The sequence below is a fragment of the Chiloscyllium punctatum genome, chromosome 3, assembly GCF_047496795.1.
Source record: "Chiloscyllium punctatum isolate Juve2018m chromosome 3, sChiPun1.3, whole genome shotgun sequence".
Taxonomy (NCBI): domain Eukaryota; kingdom Metazoa; phylum Chordata; class Chondrichthyes; order Orectolobiformes; family Hemiscylliidae; genus Chiloscyllium; species Chiloscyllium punctatum.
This window is the reverse complement of record NC_092741.1, coordinates 39,586,318-39,608,198: the sequence shown is the minus strand read 5'-3', so window position 1 is coordinate 39,608,198 and position 21,881 is coordinate 39,586,318. Positions and strand designations below refer to the sequence as shown.

The following is a 21,881-nucleotide window of genomic DNA, read 5'->3' as shown; positions in this document are numbered from 1 at the left end:
CCATAGGAAAACTATGCCTTACTTGCTCTCAGCCATCTTCAGGTTCAATTCTGAGAAGGAGAAGGAGATACTTAATTAAGCAACATGTAATTGAAGGAGAATGGTTACAATAATGTTAAGGTTTATAAATCACTGACTGAAAAAGGGCTCTGGTGGCACAGCAGTAGTATCCCTAGCTCTAGATGGGGAGACCTAGGTTCAAGTCCCACCTGCTCTAGAGTCATGTAACAAATCTGAACAGACTGATTTGAAAAATAGGTTAAATTTTTTTAAATTGATAAACCAGTTAATATCATCTTCTCTACATGAGAACTACAGTACAAAAGGGAGCTGGTTTTCTTTGCAAATTTCTCAATACAAAAACTTGTAGAAGACAATTTAAAACTAACAAGCATCCAAATATACAAGAATTTTTACATTTGTAGATATGGAAGCAAAATCTGTTTACACAGTTGCAGCCAGAAATTCTACACTGATTTCATTCTCCAAACATACGATGCAAGGACCTGCTTGCCCTACCCTTCAGATAGAGCCCTGAAAAGTTCAAGGCTGTACACCTTGCAAAAAGTCAGAATTACAAACAGCCAGGGAAATTGAGAAATATTACAACCATTCTTTAGGATTTCTTTGTTTAAGCATTGTCATGCTCAGGAGTTCTCTCACAGCCAACAAGGGAGCACAGTTAATACAAGAGAACTGTAGCAGAGAAAATCCCCACCTTTTATACTTTCTCTGGGCCTCCAAAGCAGAAAAGAACAAGCCTTGCCATTGACCAGATTACTCAGTTTTGCTTGTAGAGCACTGTGATGGGCTTTTTTGCTTTTGAAACTAGACTGGCATATGAGCAGACCAATACAGAACTTCTGAATATTTGAAGAAATGTTTCTCCAATCTACATTCACCTTTTATATTGCAATCATTCCAAGTTATAAATACTCCCATTGTCCCCAGAGATGAAACACTGAGCAAAACTTTAATTTCATTTCACCCAGGTAAGACCAAATTGTGAACTGAGTTTCAACAACAATGTGTTCACCAACCTAAAACTTAAAGTAAATTTAGTGTGGTGTATGACAAAACTTGGTTTCTGTCATAATCAGTACTCAAATGCACTTTACAGTTAAATACAGCTTATTTGTGTTGCTGGCTAGGACAGTATTTATTCCATCATTGCTGTTCAGACAGAGACATTAGGGTCTGTTTCCATGCTGTACATCTCTTCGGGCCAACTCGTCCATGCCAACCAGATCTAGTCCCACCTGCCAGCACCCAGTTCATATCCCTCTAAGCCCTTCCTATTTATATACCCATCCAGGTGCCTTTCAAACATTGTAATTGTACTAGCCACCACCACTTCCTCTGGCAGCTCATTCCATACACATACCACCCTCTGCATGAAAAAGTTGCCCCTTAGGTCTCTTATATCTTTCCCCTCTCACCCTAAACCTATGCCCTCTACCTCTGGACTCCCTGACCCCAGGGATAAGACTTTGCCTATTTATCCTATCCATGCCCCTCAATTTTGTGAACCTCTAGAAGGTCACTTCTCAACCTCTGACACTCCAGGGAAAACAGCCCCAACCTGTTCAGCTTCTCCTTATCGCTCAAATCCTCCAACCCTGGCAATATCCTTGTAAATCTTTTCGGAACCCTTTCAGGTTTCACAACAACCTTCTGATACGAATGAGACCAGAATTCAAGTGGCCTAACCAAATCCTGTAGAGCTGCAACATGACCTCCCAACGCTTGTACTCAACACTGACCAATAAAGGAAAGCATACCAACCGACACCTTCTACACTATCCTATCTAACTGCGACTCTATTTTCAAGGAGCTAAGACCTTGGAGTGCAGGTTCACTTTGTTCAGCAATACTCCCGAGGACGGTACCATTAAGTGTACAAGTCCCAAAGCAAATCCCAAAATGCAGCACCTCGCATTTATCAAAATTAAACTCCATTTGCCACTCCTCAGCCCATTACAATCTGATCTTGATCAGATGGGCCAATCAGAGGTAACCTTCTTCGCTGTCCACTACACCTCCAATTTTACAAACTATAACTCTTCATTATTTATACAAATGATTTGGATGGGAGCATAATAGTAGTGGACCCAGCACCAATCCTCGTGGCACTCCACTGGTCACAGGCCTCCAGTCTGAAAAACAACCCTCCACCACCACCCTCTGTCTTCTACCTTTGAGCCAGTTCTGTATCCAAATGGCTAGTTTGCCCAATATTCCGTGAGATCTAACCTTACTAACCAGTCTCCCATGGGTAACCTTGTTGAATGCTTTACTGAAGTCCATATAGATCCTGTCCACTGCTCTGCCCTCAAACTTGAGTTTTTTTTAAAGCAGTAACAATCAAGTTTAAGAGATAGGATTTCCCACACACAAAGCCATGCTGACTATCCCTAATCAGTCCTTGCCTTTCCAAATACATGCACATCCTGTGTCTCAGGATTCCTTCCAATAACTTGTCCACCACCAATGTCAGGCTCACTGCTCTATAATTCCCTGGCTTGTCCTTACCACCCTTAAAACAGTTGCACCACGTTAGCCAACCTCCAGGCTTCTAGCACCTCATCTGAGTGCATTGATGATACAAATATCTCAGCAGTCACTTCCCATGGAGTTCTAGGGTACACCTGATCAGGTCCTGGGCATTTATCCACTTATATGCGTTTCAAGACATCCAACACTTCCTCCTCTGTAATATGGACATTGAGATATCGCCATCTATTTCCCTACATCCTATATCTTCCATGTCCTTTTCCACTGTGAAGGCTGAATGCAAAATACTTGTTTAGTATCTCCCCCATCTCCTGCAGCTCCACACAAAGGCTGCCTTGCTGGTCTTTGAGGGGACCTATTCTCATCCTAGTTACCCTTTTGTCCTTCGTGTATTTATAAAAACCCTTTGGATTCTCCTTAACACTATTTACCAAAGCCATCTCATATCCCCTTTTTGCCCTCCTGATTTCCCTCTCAAGTATACTCCTACTGCCTTTATACTCTAAGGATTCACTCGAGCTGGTCTATACCAGACATATGCTTCCTTCTTTTTCTTAAGCAAACCCTCAATGTTTTAAGTCATCCTGCATTGCCTACACCCACCAGCCTTTCCTTTCACCCGAATAGGGAATATACATTCCCTGGACTCTCCCATTTCTGAAGGCTTCCCATTTTCCAGCTGCCCTTTTATCTGCAAATATCTGCCCCCAGTCAGCTTTTGAAAGTTCTTGCCTCATACCATCAAATTTAGCCTTCCTCCAAAATTTAAAACCTCAACTTTTAGAACTGGTCTATCCTTTTCCATCACTATTTTAAAACTAATAGAATCATCGTCACTGGCCCCAAGTGCTCCCCCCAGTGACACCTCAGTCACCTGCCCTGCCTTTGTTCCCAAGAGTAGGTCCAGTATTGCACCTTCTCTAGTAGGTACATCCACATACTGAATCTGAAGATTCTCTTGTACACACTTAAATTTCTCTCTATCTAAACCCTTCTAATGTTTGGAGTTAAAACCCCCTACCATAACCACCTCATTATTCTTACAGATAACAGATCTGATAGAGGGCACCTTTTTAAACTGTTGCAGTCCATGGAGTTTGGAGTTTATTAGTGTGGGAGTTCCAAGTTTGAGTGCTATACAGAAAGTGGAATACTTAACCTCTTCAGATCTAGTTCATAGACCCCAGACTTACCATTTCAGTGATGCTTTCGCATTTAATCAGCGCCAACTCTTATAATTTATACTGACACAAAGCGCTCTCACTTTAGCATGACACATTCCTGCCAAATCTCTCCCAAACCAATCCAACTCAAGTCTCTGGTCTGGGGAAGAGAATGGTATATTAATAGTGTCATGTCTTATAATCCAGAGTCTGAGACAAAAGGTTGAGGATGTTGGTTCACACCCACTATGGCAGCTGGTGGGATTTAAATTAAGTTAATAAAATCTGAAATTAAAGGCAGTTTTGTTAATGGAGACCAGAAAACCATTATCAGCGAATTGTTAAAATTTGGTTCATGAAGCTCTTTAGCTAAGCAAATCTGCTATTCTTACATGACCTGGCCTACATGTGACTCCAAACTGACAATAAAAAAGGAAAAAAAAACCAACGATTGATGAGTTTTAGTTAACTACCTAAAATCAGCCAAAGATGGTAGGATGATGTGTCACAGTTACAGTATGGAGGGCGCTCCTGGGTGGTGGTTAAGATAGCATTTATTAAATTAAGCCTATAAAAGATGCCCTGTTGGTTACAGCAATTGTAATACGATTGAATTTTACTTTTCAGTCCAAAGAAAAGAGCAGTAGATCAAACTTGCAAGTATTAAAGTGAACCTGCAAATTAGGTTAGGGTCTTAGAGATTAGTACAAAGATTTAAATGGATACTCCCAAACACTTATCTAATAGTAGATATGTATTACTATTAGAAGTAATGTTCTAACAAGGAAATACTCCAAAGAGAGGACCAACATCCATGGTTAACCAAAAAGATAAAAAGGCAATACACAGGAACCTCAATTATCTGAAGGACAGTATTTCATGTGGCTAATTGAATTCCAAATAATGGAATGCTGGATAAAGAAAAATAGAAATTGCTGGAGAAACTCAGTAAGCCTTGAAGCATCCGAGGACAGAAAGCAGAATTAACATTTCAGGTGAGAACAAATATAGTAAACTAGATTGCTTGAAGTGCCAGTAAGTTGTTATTGCACTTGGAAGGATCATAGCCACCATTTTCAACAGACACTGCCACCAGACATGTATTCCCAATGCCCCAAACCCCCTGGTCAGCATTCCACTGGGTCCATTCCCTCAAGGGCACTCTGGGCCACTCCCCTTCCACTCCCAACAGCAACGTTCCATGCAATCACAGAAGGTGTAACACCAGCTCGTTTGTTTTCTCCCCCTCCTATATCCAAGGAGACCTTCTATGTGAAGCAATAATTTACCCGTATCACACTACCTAGCCTACTATATTCACTGCTCAGTGTGATATCCTCTACATTGAGAAAAAAAATGCATACTAGGTGACCACTGGCCAGAACATCTACATTGTCTGCCAAGAATGACCCAGAGCTTCCAGTTGCCTGCCACTTCAAACATCACTATATTCCCTGGCCAACATTTGTCATGGTGTAGTGATCCAGCAAGGCTCAGACCAACATGTCATTTTATGGATGGAGACCCTGCAGCCTTCAGGAGTCCAATAATGTATTGGGCCTGAACACCACCCATATACTTTATCCATCCCCACACCCCAGCCCCTATTAATGCATGGGCTGCTTTCTGCAAGCCAACACATTTTCACCTACATGTGGTCCCCATTATCAGCTTTTGTTCCTGTCCTGGTATCAGTTCTGAAGGGTCACCACACTCACATGTTAACTGTTTTCTCTCTACAGTTGCTGGAGAAACTCAGCAAATCTGGCAGTAATGCTTATGTTTCAGATTTCCACTATCTGTAGTTCTAGCAGCATCAAATGCGACTGGTCAGCATATTAAAAAACCCAGAAAATAATGAAAAGATTAAGATGGTAAAACTAAGTGTAAAAAAGCTAGCTAGAAACAAATAGTAAGAACGGTTACACCTATATAAAAGATTAACAAAGTCAGTCCTATGGAATAAGTGGCTAAGGATTCATAGTGGCAAATAAGATTGCAACAGACATTTTAAAGAAAGAAGTCTTCAAGATTTCTCAAAATGACGACAACATCCCATTTTGTGACTTGCACTAGAACACCTAGATCCCTTTGCAGCTTGAGATTCCACAGTCCACTATTATTCCCCCTGCCAAAGTGAACATCTTCACATTGTCCAACATTATATTCCATTCTGCCAGATTTCTGCCCATTCATTCACTATATCCATCAGATTATGTCTTATTTCTCACAAAGGAGTAGTAAAGTATGTTTTTTTTGAGAGATGGTACCTTACCCAATAACTTCTGGGAAATAATTGATGTTTGCATTTGTTACCTACCCCTAGTCACCAGAGATGGTGGTGAGCTACCTTCTTGAACCACTGCAGACCAACTATCCCCAATGTTGGAGTTAGAGGACGAGGACGAGTTCCAGGATTTTGACTGAGCAGTGAAGCAACAGCAATAAGTCAGGATGGAAACTGGCTTAGAGGGGAACGTGCAGGCGATGTTCTCATATTTGCTGCCTTTGGTATTCTCAAATGGTAAAGGCTGCTGGTTGGAAAGATGGCTTTTACAGGAACTTTGGTGATTTCCTACAGTATATAGAACATAGAACAGTACAGCGCAATACAGGCCCTTTGGCCCACAATGTTGCACCCAGCACTTATTTAAATAGAAGATCAACCTAATCTACACATCCCTTAATTTACTGTCGCCCATGTACTTGCACAGCATATCGAGCTTGTCTAGGATACTTTCTAGATGGTCCACACTGCTGCTACAGTGCACTGGTGGTGTGGTGTCAAATGGTCTGCTTTGCCCTGGATGATGTCAAGCTTAGAGTGTGTTATTGGAGCTGCAGTCTTCGACACATCCCTCCCATCACACTTCTGAACTGTGCTTCGTGGATAGTAGACAGGCTTTGGGGACTCAGGAAGAGAGTCACTTTTTGCAAAACTCGTTTCTTCTGACCTTGGCACCTCCACACTCCAACTTAGATTCAATGATAATACCAAGATGTTAACAGTGGAAAATTCCGCAACAATGTCATAAAATGTCAAGGTGGTAAGCTAAGATTCCCTCATTAGAAACAGTCAAGGTCTGACACTTGTACAGCATAAGTGTGACTTACCATCACCAACTGTCAGCCCAAACCTGGACTTGGTTCAGATCTCACTGGTGTTTGGAAGTAGACAGTCTCAATATTTAGAGGTACAAATGGCACTAAACACTGCAAATATTAACAATCATCTTCATTCCTGGTCTGATGGAGACAAGATCACTGATGAAGTACTTCAAAGATCGTTGGGCCTAGGATACTACACTGAAAAAGTCCTGCAGATATGCCCTGGAACGGAGATAGGAACATGGTTATAATGTTGGCTTTGTGCCAGGTAAGACTTCAATCAGAAGGGCATTTTCAGTGAATGGCTCCAGTATTGTTAGGGATCTTTGATGCATACTCCTGCGCAGCTTAGATGTCAATGGCAGGCAGTCATTTTTCGCCAAATCTCTGGAGTACAGCTCTTTGCTCCATGTGTGAACCAAGGCTGTAATGAGGTCAGGTGTTCAGTAACCCTAGTGAAATCCAAATTGTGTCAGTGAGGCAGGATATTGCCAAGTGCTGCTTTTTTGGCACTGTTGATGGTCCCTTCAATCACTTCACTGATTATCAGAAAGAGAATGATGGGCTACATTGGATTAGTCCTGCTTTCTTGAGCACAGGATATACTTGGGCAATTTTCCACATTAGCAATGGTTGCAGCTGTGTTGGAACAGCTTAACTACAGTAGCAGCACATTCTAGAGTGGACATCTTCAGCTGTTGTCAGAACTGTCTTTGCACAACAAGTGCTTTAGCAATTTCTTGCTATTGCAAAGACCGAATCTAATTGGCTGAAGACAAGCACTTATGCTGGGGACCTCAAGATCAACCATTTGGAACTTATGGCTTAAGATTCGGGCAAATGTTTCAGCCTTCTCTTTGCACTGTGTTGCTAGGCTCTGCCATCATTGACGATGGGTATATTTATGAAGGCTCCTCAGTCATTTAGTTGTCCACCATTTGTAACTAGATGCGACAGGTTTGCAAAGCTTACATTGGATCAGTTGGTAGTGGAATCCTATAGGTCTATCACTTGCTACTTATGCTGTTTGGCATTAAAACAGTCCTGTATTCTAGCTTCACCAACTTGACACCTCATTTTTATACAAGCCTGGTACAGATTCAAGCAGGTTCTCCTGTGCTCTTCATTAAACCAGGGTTGAACCCTTGATAGTTATAAAGGCAGGGCATATGTTAGGCCATGAAGTTCAGATTGTGATGGAGTACAATTCCACTGCTGCTGATCACCCACAGAACCTTGTGCACAATTACAGTTACCAGACCTGCTCCAAGTTTATTCAATATAGCACGGTGGTGGCACACAATATGGAGGGCATCCTTATGTGAAGGTAGGACTTCAGCTTCACAAGAACAGTGTGTGTTGACTCCTACTGACACTTCCATGATGCACGTGCAGCAGGTAGATTGGTAAGGATGATGTCAAGTATGTTTTTCCCTCGTTGGTTCTTTTTCCATCTACTACATTTCCAGCTATGTCCTTTGGATTTAACCAGCTATCAGTACTGATGCTACTTAAGCCATGCTTGGTAGTAGACATGGAGGTCCCCACCCTCTGTGCATCCTCCAAACAACATTCAGCATAGAAGAGCAGTGATACATCAGCTGAGCGGGGTGGGCACATGGTAATCAGAGACAGCTTTTGACCCGATGCCATGAAACATCATGGGGTCCAGAATCAATGTTGAAGAATCCAAGAGAGACTTCCTCCCAACTGCCAAATGGGACTAGATTAATTTAGGCAAAGGCTCTGTTTCCATGCTGTATAGCTCTAGGACTGTGCCTATCACAGTGGCACCACCTGTTTGGTCTTTTCTGCCAGTACAACAAGATATATTCAGAGATTGTAATGGTCTTATCTGGAAGTTATTTTTAATTCATTTGTAGGACGCAGGCTTCAAGTAGCACCTGTTCAGCAATTACCTGCTCAGTGACATCCAGCCTGGATTTTGCTCTGGCCATTCAGCTCCAGATCTCATTACAGCCTTGGTTCAAAAACAGACAAGAGCTGAACTCCACAGGTGAAGTTAGAGCAACCACCCTTGGTCTGAAGGCTGCATTTGACCAAGTGAGGCAACAAGGAACCCCAGCAAAACTGGAATCAATGTGGCTCAGTTGACAAACTGATGTTTGGAGCTATAACTAGCACATAGGAAGATGGCTGCCGTTGCTGGAGGTCTATCATCTCAGGAGGGTAGTGTCCAAGGTTACAGCATCTTCAGCTACTTCAATAATGGCCTTCCCTCTTCCATACCAGGTCAGAGTAGGGATGCTTGCCAACAATTGCACAAGTTCAGTACCATTCATGACTCCTCAGATATAGAAGCAGAACATATCAAAGGCAACAAGAGCTGGAGAATATCAGGTCTGGGGCTGAAAAGTGTCAACTATAATTTGCACCACATGAATAACAGGCAATGGCCATCTAAAAAAAAAAATGAGAGAAAAGAATATAAACTGGAGCAGATCAGAAGCCAAGAACACCAGTGAGTAACTCAGTTCCTGGATTCTACAAAGCCTGTCCACCATTTACAAACCACAAGTCAGTAGTACAAGTGAAAGTGCCCCACTTGCCTGGATGATGACCGTAGCTCTAACAACATTCAAGAAGACTGACATCATCCTAGACGATGTACTCACTTAATTGAATTTGTGGGGATGTGGCACCGCTGATGCTCAACAACAGCAGCGTATGCCATCTGCAGAAATTCAAACAACCTTAGACAGCATGTTTCAAACCATGACCACTTTCATCCAGAGGTGGAGGTTCAAAGGCAGCACACACATGAGAACACCATCACCTGCAAGTTCCCTTCCAAGTTAGTCACTATCTAGATTTGGAAATATCACAATGCCTTCATCACCACTGGGTCAAAGTCCTGGAATTCGTTCCCCAAGGGCATTGCAGGTCAACCTACTGCACAAGAATGCAGCAGTTCAAGATGGGAGCTCATTAACATTTGAGGGCAACTCAGGACATGCAATAAAGTGTTGGACCAGTCTTTGATGTCCAGGAGAATAAAAAAGCTTTTTTTTTGGACTATCATATACTCACCATTCAGTATGTAATCCTTGTCATTCTGCAGCCATGTCTCTAATGACAGATTATATTTAGAGTCATACAGTCAGATGTACAGCATAAAAACAGATCCTTTGGTCAAACTTGCCCATGCCGACCAGCTATCCTAATCTAATCTCGTCCCATTTGCCAGCACTGGGCCCACATCTCTCCAGACCCTTCCTATTCATATACCCATCCAGATGCCTTTTTAAATGCTGCATTGTACCAGCCTCCACCACTTCCTCTGGCAGCTCATTACATACACATACCACCCTCTGTGTGAAAGAGTTGCCCCTTAGGTCTCATCTTTCCCCTCTCACCCTAAACCTAATCCCTCTAGTTCTGGACTTGCCCCCACCCCAGGGAAAAGACCTTGTCTATTTATCCTATCCATGCCCATTATGCTTTTATAAAGCTCTACAAGGGCACCCCTCAGCCTCTGATGCTCCAGGGAAAACAGCCTCAACCTAGTCAACCTCTCCCTATAGCTCAAATCCTCCAACCCTGGCAACATCCTTGTAAATCTTTTCTGAACCCTTTCAAGTTTCACAACATCCTTCCAAGAGGAAGGAGACCAGAATTGTACACAATATTCCAAAAAAAAGTGTCCTAACCAGCATCCTGTACAGCCGCAACATGGTCCACCAACTCCTGTACTCAATGCTCTGACTAATAAAGGAAAGCATACTAAACACCTTATTTGCTCACTTTATTTTGCAACATTAATTTCAGAATGTTGCATGCATTTAGAAATGGAGCTTTAGGTTTGGTCTTATCTTTGTAAAAAAAAAAAGTCTTAATTGGTAGAGGAGTTTCCTCTCTCATCTTTACTCTGCTCTTTGATATATCACATCTTTCTGTATTCGATTCCTTTCCCCCATTTAAAACACTGCTGCCGAGTTACACTGTGCACAGAAACACTAAACCTAGCCCAGTATTGCGGAGTTGCAGACCACCCTAAAACATACAGCCCCAACTTCCCCCAGTAATGTTGCCAGTGCCCATGAACTTAAACTCAATGCTCCCTTACTAGCTTGAGCCAGTCAATTATTAATCTTGTGTGCCCTGGATTAATTTAAACACAGCTCAGAAAGTATTCCAGAGTTAGAACCTTTGAAGTTCTGCTTCTTAAATTTAGTACCTAGATCCTCACTTTCTATGTACATCTCTTTCCTACTTCCATCTACATGGGTGGCACAGTGGTTAGCACTGCTGCCTCACAGCACCAGAGACCTGGGTTCAATTCCCACCTCAGGTGACTGATTGTGCAAATTCCACACATTCTCCTGTGTCTGCGTGGGTTTCCTCTGGGTGCTCCGGTTTCCTCCCACACAGTCCAAAGATGTGCAGGTTAGGTGAATTAGCCATGCTAAATTGCCCGTAGTGTTAGGTGAAGGGGCAAATGTAGGGGTATGGGTGGGTTGCGCTTCGGCAGGTCGGTGTGGACTTGTTGGACCAAAGGGTCTGTTTCCACACTAAGTAATCTAATCATCGGTATTTACCCAGATCAGAACAACCAACCCAACCCCCTGCCAAAGTGCAAGCTCCTTTCCCTGAGGAAATGTTCAAAACCTGAGCACCAAGTAGGCAACCTAGCATTGTCAGCTGCAGACACCACAGGTATCAATTCTCCTCAATATACTATTGAGCCATGGCAGAAGCAGAGACTCCTGCACCCTTCACTGCATCATTCTCACTCAATCCTGACAAATCAGAATACCCTATCTTAAGGTGTGTGACTGCCCACTGGTACAAAATCAACAGAACTTCCCTTCTGCCTTTTGCACTGAAGCGTCAGCCTCCAGCTCAAACTCTGAGCTGAAGCTACTTCAACTTCAGATTTACATTTACTGCAATGCATTTGCCCGAATCATAAATGTAGCCAAATGCAATAGCCTTGACAAAAATCATCTCTCCTAGCAAACTTAATCATCAGCTAGTTCCTCTCCCTGTAATAGAGCAAAATTAATTCCAAATTCAGGTCTGACCTCAATTGCCTTGGCCACACTTGTTCGATGTTTTTCCATCCATCTCTTACTGATGTGAAAAATAAGATGGGGCCTTAAATGCTGCCACCATTAGTGGAGGGGAGTCTCCAATCTCACAACTTTAAAACAAATATTCAAAGTTACCTTTCTGACTCCAGCTGAAACTTATCAGATTTACTGGATTCAAACTTCACTGATTTTTTTTGGTCCAGAGTTCTTTCAAAATAGTGGGGAAAAAAAGTTTATTGCAGAGGTCCAAAGAAAAACTCTAGATACAGCCATTATTAAAATGTTGTGAATTATTTTCTGCATGTGTTCATAAGATTAATAAAAAACACTCAAATGACGACAACACATCTGGAGATCCATTATATAATGGATAGAAGTTATGCTCAGCTACAAAGAATTAGCTGGACCAAACCGGTGGCATTGAGGGGGAAAGTGGATGACCCTTTGAATGTTATCTTAGGGGCATCACCAGTTTCTCCAGCTTAGAACTTCTCTCTCGGCTTCATCTTGCATTTTAAAAATGCAATTCCTAAATCAAAGTCAAGCTCCTAAACTATAACACCAAGTTAGATATTTGTAGTATAGCTAGATGCTAGTTTTGTAGCTGTACTAGAACAGTTAGTACTAGAGGACATACCTTCAGTACCTGAGCCAGAATGTTGTCAGGTAGTATCCAGCTCCTTCAGCCGTTGCTTTATTCCAGACTGATTGAATTGGCTAAAAACTAGCAAGGTGATGCTGGAGACCTTTGTGAAGGCCATGCTGGATCTTCCACCCAGTACTTCTGGTCAAAAATGTTTGTACTGGATGTGTTCAGGCTCCCCAGTCATCAATAGTGGACATGTGTTTGTGGAGCCTTTTAATAGCCCACTAAACACCCATGACCAAATGTGGCAGGACCTTAAGAGCTTCGATCTGATTTACTGGTTTATGAATCAGTCAGGTCAGGCTACTGCCACTGTTTAGATACAAATACATTTGATGTATTGAAGCCTCAAAATATTAGCAGATCATTTTTAGATATGTCTGATGCTGTTGATACCATGCTTTCCTACCTTCCTCCTCAAACCAGCAATAGTCACAATTGCTCTATGGGGAACACACAAGACAGACAGAGATTGAACAATTCTGCTGCTGATGGGCCTCAGTTGACCAGATTGGAAATGCTAGATCTGTTCTGTTAATTTTGACCAATAGTAGCACTATACAACCTGATGGATGATATCCCCAGTTTTAAAAAAAAAAGAGACAATTTTGGTCTTCACAGTTGGGTAGTGGTAAACTCCTAATACCGTTATGCATTGGTGTATTTATGGCAAGTAGATTAGTAAGGGAGAAATCAGATTCAAATAATTTGTGAGAACATAAGAATTCTACATTCCAATCAGTTTTGTCCCGGTCCACTCTCTCCTCATATGCCAATCATCACAACTCTAGAACCAACCTCGTGAGCCCCCTCCACTGTCAGTACTTGTTTTCACGTGTCAAAAAAAAAGAGACCAAAGCTGCACGTAGTACTCCAGGTGTACCCTCACCAGCACTCTACAGTTGCAGTATAACCTCCCTATTTTTAAACTCCATTCTCTGAGCAACGAAGCACAATATTCCACGTACCTTTTAGTTACCCACTGCATCTGTGAACCAATTTATTGTGATTCACTTGTCTTCACTTAAAGCTCTGGTTGCATTCTGGAAAATCACAACTAAGTGAAATAAATTGTAGGGTACCATGGCAATCAACGTTAAACCAGCATTAGGTTCCTTCAGACATCTGCTGCCCAGGAAAAACAAATTGAAATACATTAACATACATCTACACTGTGCATTCTTAGCTGAAATAACTTGCTAACAAAAATAAGCCACTAAATACTGAAGAAATACTGTATAACAGAAAGGAAAACACTGCAATTTTCATGTTGGGATTGAATGTGGGCATTTCTGGTAACTCAGTGGGTAGATTTTTAAACCAAGACAACATACCTTAAACATCAAGTCGGTGGTACTTAACTCTACCATAATTTGAAAAATACAGCCTAACAAATAATATTAAAGCTTTACTCCCAAAAAAAAGGAAAAAAGCAAATGTGAATAGCTCATAATGCAGTAGGTTGCATTTCTGAATGAATTGCAATATCTGGGGATGCCTTTTTTGTTCAGCTTTGTGCCTGAGAGTTACTAGAAATCCAGAAGTAGTGAGAAGTTAAAGCAGTTTGTGGTTGCTCCAATGCTATTTGCTACTTGGTCCCAACTAGGACCCAGCACACAGTGTACAATTCCTGGGCTGGGCCCTGAAGTTGAGGGGTTGGAACCACAGCAACAGCACTGAATACTTGCACTAACCACCATCACGGACATCTTGCATCACCCACTCTGCACTTTCTTTCTGCCAATTATATTGGTCATCCTTTCTCCTCTAGCTATTTCCTGCTGTAGATATAAAAAGCGGCCAGGATTTTCTCCTCTTGATTCACTCTCCTCACTGGAACCAGAGCAACCAGGAATCGCCCCAGTACACAAGCACAATGCCAAGCCCTTGCCCACCACTAGAACAAAACAGTGCATTTATCTTAGAGGTAAACAGAATGTGGATGCGATCACAAGACAATGCCAACTCAACTGTTATTTGACAATGCACACATTTTAAATTTTTTAACATGGCAAAGTAAAATCATAAAACAGGCCCCAAAGAATAAACAACATTCGAACAAAACAAACTTCAGGAAGGAGCAACAAAACCAAGAATTTACTGTAGCTATTCTCCCTCTTATTTATTCATTCATTCACATGCTATAGGCCTAACCTGCAAGCTATGTCCTTCAGACCTTGGTAGCTCTGTCAGTAGTAGCATTACCAAACACCCAGTTGCCCATCCTGGGTACATTCTGTGCCCTAGCCACTGCAATGCTTCTTCCAAATAGTATACAACATGGAGAAGCAGCGCTTCATCAGCTGAGGGTAACAGGTTGGTCTTGAAGTCTCCAAAACCCACTTGCTCCCAGCTGCACTCGGCTGAACTTACCCAAGGGTATTAATGGAGAAGTTTAAGAGCAGAGGGGGCCTTTAGTTCATTGTGTCAGCCTGGTCATCAAGTACCTATTGACACTAATCCCATTTTTCAGAACTTGACCTGCAGCCTTGTTTCAAGCGATCATCTAAATAGTTCTTAAATATCTCTACAAGCCCTTTTCAGGCAAAGTTCCAAATAACCACCACACTCTAGATGAAATATCTCTTCAAGGCCTTTTTAAACCTGTTGCCCTTTATGCACCCTTGTTGTTAATCCCACTCAGGGAAAATCAATGCCCGTCATTTTGTACACCTCAGTCAGGTCCTCTCTCAGCCTTCTTTGTTCTAAAGAGAAACACACCCAGGCTATCACTTTATAGCTGAAACACTCCAACCCAGCCAATATCCTCAAATCACCTCGACACTTCCTCTAATACATTCATGTCCTTTTGACAGCATGGCAACCAGAACAGTACAGTACTCCAGCTAGGGCTTAACCAAGATTTATACAACCTCCATATTCTTGTATTTAATACCTAAAATACAATAAACAGATGTGTTGCCACAGAAGGTTGGGGAGGCCAGGTCATTGAGTATATTTAAGATGGAGATAGATAGTCAAGGAGATCAAGGGTTATGGAGAGTGGGAGAATGTTGAGAAATTTATCAGCCATGACTGAATGGTAGAGCAAACTGAATGGCCTAGTTTCTGCTCCTATGTCTATGGTCTTAACCAACTTATTCACCGGACCTGTTCCTTTGAAGGATCTTTGGACATGCACACTAAAAAAAAATCTGATCCGCTGTACTTCCTGGTGTTCGACCTTTCATTGTGTACTCCCTTGCCTTATAGCCCTCCAAATATAAAAGCCCCATCTCACACTCTTCAAGGTTAAATTCCATTTGCCACTGTCTGGCCATCTGACCAGTTCATCCATGTTGCCCGTTAAGGCTTGCCTCATTACTTACTATACCAATTCTCATGCCATCTGCAAACTTACTGTTCAATTTAGTGTCTAGATCATTAGTGCATAAGACAATAGAAAAGGAATCATCACTGAATCCTGTGATACACTACCAGACATAGGCTTCAAACCATCACTTGCTGCCTCTTGCCACTAAGCCAGAACCATGAAAGTGATTGCTAACTCTAATGAAACTTCAACTTAACAACGAGAAAAATAAAAGACTAACTTGAAGATATTGTTTTGTTTGTGTACAGCATTCTCTTCAGATCCAATGCACATTAACAGAGCAAGAATACCTAGATCAGAGTAAGGTGAAAATCTATAGCTTTCAGGGTTTTTAAATAAATCTTCAATGCTTGACTATTTAAAAAAAAAGGAAAGAGGAATCACTGCACTTTATTAGAATCCTCAGGGCTTGAAAATCCATCCTGACAAAAAGATGGTTGAACATGTTCTAACAGCATTCAGGAAGAATTATCACCTCAATTCTGAGTGTAAATATTCAACCAATATTTACAACAGCAAACACATTTGACAAGTGCAGTAGAGCTTTGACTAGGAAAATGATATGCAAGATACCCTACAGTAAACATGGCGACTAACGTCAACAGTTACTGCATGCAAATAAAATTATTTCAATACATGGAAGACCATGAAAATATGTATTTGTTTAAAAGCCACACCTTTTTCGTTATTGGAGCTGGGGTGGTCATGGCTACCTTCTAGATTTTTTTTATTATCTCTTGAGCTTCATAGTTAACTCAAATCCAGCTCGTGCTAACGGTTCAACTAAACAGAGGGAGCTGCATGGTAATTACACCAGTGACCTGGGGCAGAAACAGAGAGATTCCTCTTCACAATTAATGAAAAGATCTGCATAATTCCCCCTCCTCCTTCGCCAGATACAGTTCGTGAGGACGATTCTCGCCTTCCTCGGACCGTTAAATAGTTTCAGATCAAATGTTAAATCTTTTTTTTTTAAAAAAAACAAAAGTCAAACCTTCCCAGCGAAAACATGAGTGCACGAAATCTCCCAAAACTGGGTGGGAGGGTTAACACCACACGGTGTGGACAGCACCGTGGGTGGTAGCGCACATCTTTAAACTCACAAGCAAATGTGATTTTGTGCGAACACACAGTGAGACAGAGCCGTTAGCAAGTGTCTCAGCCCCTGGGAGGGTTAAACAAAATGGCAAGCGAGACCACAGGCTGCTTCCCAGCCCGCTTCTGCCAACAGTGGGGGTGTGTGTGTGTTAACATTTCACAGCAACACAAGGCCAGCTTACCTGCAGGTGTCGGCCCAAAGATCCGAACCACGGGCACCCTGGTCACCTCACTCTCCCGGAATCCCGAATAGCAGACATCCAGACCCTTGACAGGGCTGGACATGTAGTAGTCAGCGGTGACAATCCTCACTGCAAACATCCTAAACACCGGGCAAGGGGAGGGGAGGGGAGGAGAGGGCGGCCAAAATAAATGGAAGGATAAGACACAACCCCCCCCCCCAACCTAAAACAGCGGATAAAGGCGGAGTGTCGCTGCCAAGTGGAAGGGGGTCGGTGCGGGGTCAGGCTGGGGATGGGGGCGGCTATTAACACGAGCAGGGAGAGAGGAGGGGGAGGCTGCGGGCCTCTGCACTGACTGTGCCCATCAGGGTGCATCCATGGCCCCGGCCTCTCTCCCTCACCCTCCGGGCACAGCTTCCAGCCGCCTGCCCGATGCCACACATCACCACCGAGTGAGTGACACGGCGGGCTGTGTGTTTATAAAGACGCCTGCTTCTGTCTCACAGCGAGCGCGAGCGCAAGCGCCAGCCCCTCCCCCTCCACGAGCTGCACTGCACCAACGGCCGCCACCGCCGCCGCCAGACGGTAAAGGGGCGGGGCTTCCACTGAGGCCCCGCATTCTCCACGCCTCCATTGGTCGCTATCCCGTCGCCCGCCCAATCCTGCAAGCCGATTGGCCCGTTGCCACGACACTGACGAGCTGTTGACACCTAGCTCCTTGTTCCTCCCTCACCATTGGCTGGAGCTCGGCCGTGACGTCACTGCCTCTTTGCCCGCGCCGATTGGTTTGTTGCTCTCCCTCCTTCTCCGAGGGAGAGGGGTTGATTGACAGGGGAGGTGGCTGTCGATTGGCGTTGTATTATGGAGGTGTGGGCGAGCAGAGGGCAGCAGGGACCAGTACAATCTAGTTGGAGGCAGAGGTCAACTTTCCAGAGAGAACTAGTGGTTACGTGAAGGAGAACGAAGTTCGTGAGAGTTGGTTAGCCCAACTCATGCCAACAGTGTATGTTGAATACCTCCATCAGCTGAAGTAACCATGAAGGTTTCTCCTACTCAACCTCTACCCTCACCTGGAATGTGATAACAGTCAGGTTAAGCAACTTTTCTACAATAGAATCATAGAGAAGTACAGCTTGGAAACAGATCCTTCAGTCCAACTCATCCATACCGATCAGATATCTTACATCTATCTCATCCCATTTGCCAGCACTTGGCCGTTAACCTTTAAACACTTCTTATTTATGAAGCCATTCGGATGCCTTTTAAATGTAATTGTACTGTCTCCACATCCTCTGTCAGCTCGTTCCATACACACATGACTCTCTGCGTGAAAATGTTCCCCCTTAAGTCCCTTTTAAATCTTTCCCTTCTCACCTTAAACCTAGGCCCTCTAGTTTTGGACTCTATGAGTTTTGGGGAAAAAGTTCACTCTATCCATGCCCTGCATGATCTTATAAATGTCTAAAAGGTCACCCATCAGCCTCTGACATTCCAAGGAAAATAGCCCCAGCCTATTCAGCCTCTCCCCTTACTCAAACCTTCCAACTTTGGCGACATTCTTGTAATTTTTTCCGAACCTTATCTTTCCTATACAGGGAGACCAGAATTGCAAACAGTCTAATGTTCTGGCTTTCTGTCAGGTTTTCCGGTTTCCTCCCACAGTCTGAAAATGTGCAGGTTAGCTGGATTGGCCATGCTAAATTGACCATAGTGTTCAGGGTTGTTCAGGGTTCCTGCGGTCACAAGGAAATGTGCCAGGAGTGGGGTGTGAGCTGGTGGGGGGTGTGGACCTGACGAGGGCGTGTGGAGGGAATGGTCCAGAGATATATTTCCCTCCCCACCATTATCAGCGTTCCCTCTGTGACTCCCTCGTCAGGTCCACGCCCCTCACCAGTCCACACCCCACTCCTAGCACCTTTCCCTACCATCGCAGGAAGTGCAAAACCTGCGCCCACACTACTCCCCTCACCTCCGCCCAAAGTCCCCAAAGGATCGTTTCACGTCTTTCAGAAATTTACCTGTACCTCTACCAATGTCATCTACTGCATTCATTGCACCCAGTGTGATCTCTTCATCGGGGAGACAGGACACCTTTTTGCGGATTGTTTCAGAGAACATCTCTGGGACACCTGAACCCACCAACCCCACTGCCCCATGGTTGAACACTTCAACTCCCCCTCCCATTCCAACAAGGACATGCAGGTCCTGGGCCTCCTCCACCACCAAGCTGTTACCACCTGACGCCTGGAGGAGGAATGCCTCATATTCTACCTTGGGACCCTGCAACCACAGGGGATAAATGTGGATTTCAGCAGCTTCCTCATTTCCCCACCCTCTACATTATCCCAGTCCCAAACCTCTAACTTGGCACCACCCTCCAGACCTGTCCATCACTCCCCCCCTGACCGATTGCCTTCTCCCTCACCTTCATCCACCTATCGCTTTTTCAGCTACCTTCCCCCAATCCCTACCCCCTTCCATTTATCTCTCAGCCCCGATCCACAAGCATCATTCCTGATGAAGGGCTTAAGTACAAAACATTGATTCTCCTTCTCCTCGGATGCTGCCTGACCTGCTGTGCTTTTCCAGCACTACACCTTCGACTTAAATGTGATCTAACCTTATTAATTACTCTACCATGCGGAGCTTTGTCAAACACCTTACTGAAGACCATATAGACAATGTCCACCACTCTACCTTCATCAATCTTCTTTGTCATTTCTTCAAAAAAATCGTGAGACACAATTTCACACATACAAAACCATGTTGACTATCCCTAAGCAGTCCTTGCCTTTCTAAAAACATGTGTACCCTGTCCCTCAGAATTCCCTCCAACAACCTGCCCAATACTGATTTCAGCCTCACTAGTCTATAGTTCCCTGGCTTTTCCTTACCACTTTTCTTAAATAATGCACCACATTTACCTCCAATCCTTCAGCACCTCACCTATGGCTATCAATGATACAAATGTCTTAGCAAGGGGCCCAGCAATCACTTCCCTAGCTTCCCACAATGTGCTGGGGTACACCTGATCCAGTCCTGGGGATTTATCTATTTTTCTGCATTTGAAGATGTCCAGCACTTCCTCCTCTGTAACATGGACATTTTTCAAGATATCACTATTTATTTACCCAAGTTTTCTAGCTTCCATACCCTTTTGCACAGTAAACATTGATGCAAAATACTCATTTTGTTTCTCAGCCATCCCCTGCAGTTGCACATATATAATGTAGAAACAAAAACAGAAATTGCTGGAAAAGCTCAGCAAGTATAGCAACATCTGTGGAGAGAAATCAGAGTTAATGTTTTGGATAAGGTGACTCTTTTTCAGAACTAAAATTTAACCTTGAATATATTCAATAATCCAGCCTCTACTGCTTTCCAGTTGAATTGAATTTCATAGAATCCTTACACTGCAGAAAGAGGCCACTTAACCTTTTGAGTCTGCACAGACCCTCCAACAAGCAACCTACCCCCGTAACTACCATGGATGATCCACGTAGTCTGCACATCTTTAAGTTGGGGGAGGAAACCAGAGCACCTGGTGGAAATCCATGCAGACACAGGGAGAACATGCAAACTTCAGACAATCACTCGAATTTGAGATTTGAATCCGAGTCCCTGGAGTTGTGAGGTAGCAGTGCCAACCACTGCTCCACTGTGCTGCCCAGAATCACCATTTTACATTATAATGAACCTCTGAAGAAAAAAATCTCCTCATCTCTGTCCTAAATGGGAGGCAGATTTCTTATTCATAAACCATGTGCCCTAGTTCTAAACTCCCTGCAAGTGGAAACATCCTCCCTGATTTTGTCCTACTCCCTGCACCCCCTCCCCAGCGTCTTATGTTTCACTGAAATCACCTGCAATTCTTCTGAGCCAGAGTAACTCTAATGTCCTCAATTGTTCTTTGTTCTTCATAAAATCAGTGGTTCACCCCAATTATAAGTTAATTGAGTAAAGTGAACTTTTTCTGAATTTTTATCATGCAATTTTATCTTTTTTTCAAATAAGGAGACCCAAACTGCACACAGTATTCTAAGTGCAGCAATGTACAGAATTACTCAATCAGAGAAACCTGACAGCACAGAAAAGGGCACTCCTGTTGTTGAATCTATCCTGGCCAAGAAATTACTTACCCACCCTAATTCCTCTTGGCATAAATTGGTCTTTAGCCCTAGAGATTACAACACTTCAGGTGCATATCCAGTCACCTATTAAACAAGTTGAGGGTTTTGTTTCCACTATCCTTTCAGGCAGTGATTCCATACCCCTACCCCTCTCTGCTGAAGATTTTCTTTATCTCCCCTCTAATTTTTCTGCCAGTCACTTTAAATCTATGCCCCTAGTGACTAAACCCTCTGCTAAGGTAAATAGGCCCTTCCCATCAACTGTATGTAGGCCCCTGACAATTTTGTAAATTGCAATTTAATCTCTTACTTTTTATTCATTCATGGGGTAAAGGTTCACTGGCTGACCAGCATTTATTAACAATCCCTAGTTGCCCTTGATAAGTTGATGGTGAGCTGACTTCTTTAATCAGTGCAGTCCATGTACTGTAGGTTGACCCACAATGCCCTGAGGGAGGGAATTCCAGGATTTTGATCAAATAACACTGAAGGAACTGTGATATATTTCCAAGTCAAGATGGTGAGTGGCACAGAAAGGAACTTGCAAGCGATGGTGTTCCCAAGTATCTGATCTCCTTGTTCTTCTAGAAGGAAGTAGTCAAGGGTTTGGAAAGTGCTGTCTAAGGATCTTAGTGAATTTCTGCATCTTGTA

General features: G+C 43.2%; 1 protein-coding gene across 2 annotated transcripts in view; it reads right to left on the bottom strand.

Annotated features, from left to right (window-relative positions):
• rev3l (REV3 like, DNA directed polymerase zeta catalytic subunit) overlaps positions 1 to 17,677 on the bottom strand; it is a 187,291-nt gene extending 169,614 nt beyond the window's left edge. The window contains exon 1 of one of the 2 annotated variants that reach the window (XM_072551797.1): positions 17,100 to 17,677. In XM_072551797.1, the coding sequence (XP_072407898.1) occupies positions 17,100 to 17,238 (139 nt within the window). In that variant the 5' untranslated portion in view covers positions 17,239 to 17,677. Of the gene's footprint in view, positions 1 to 13,453; positions 13,582 to 17,099 lie in introns of those variants that run through there. The other variant, XM_072551806.1, reaches the window with a different exon arrangement.
• Between the last annotated feature and the right edge of the window lie 4,204 nt (positions 17,678 to 21,881).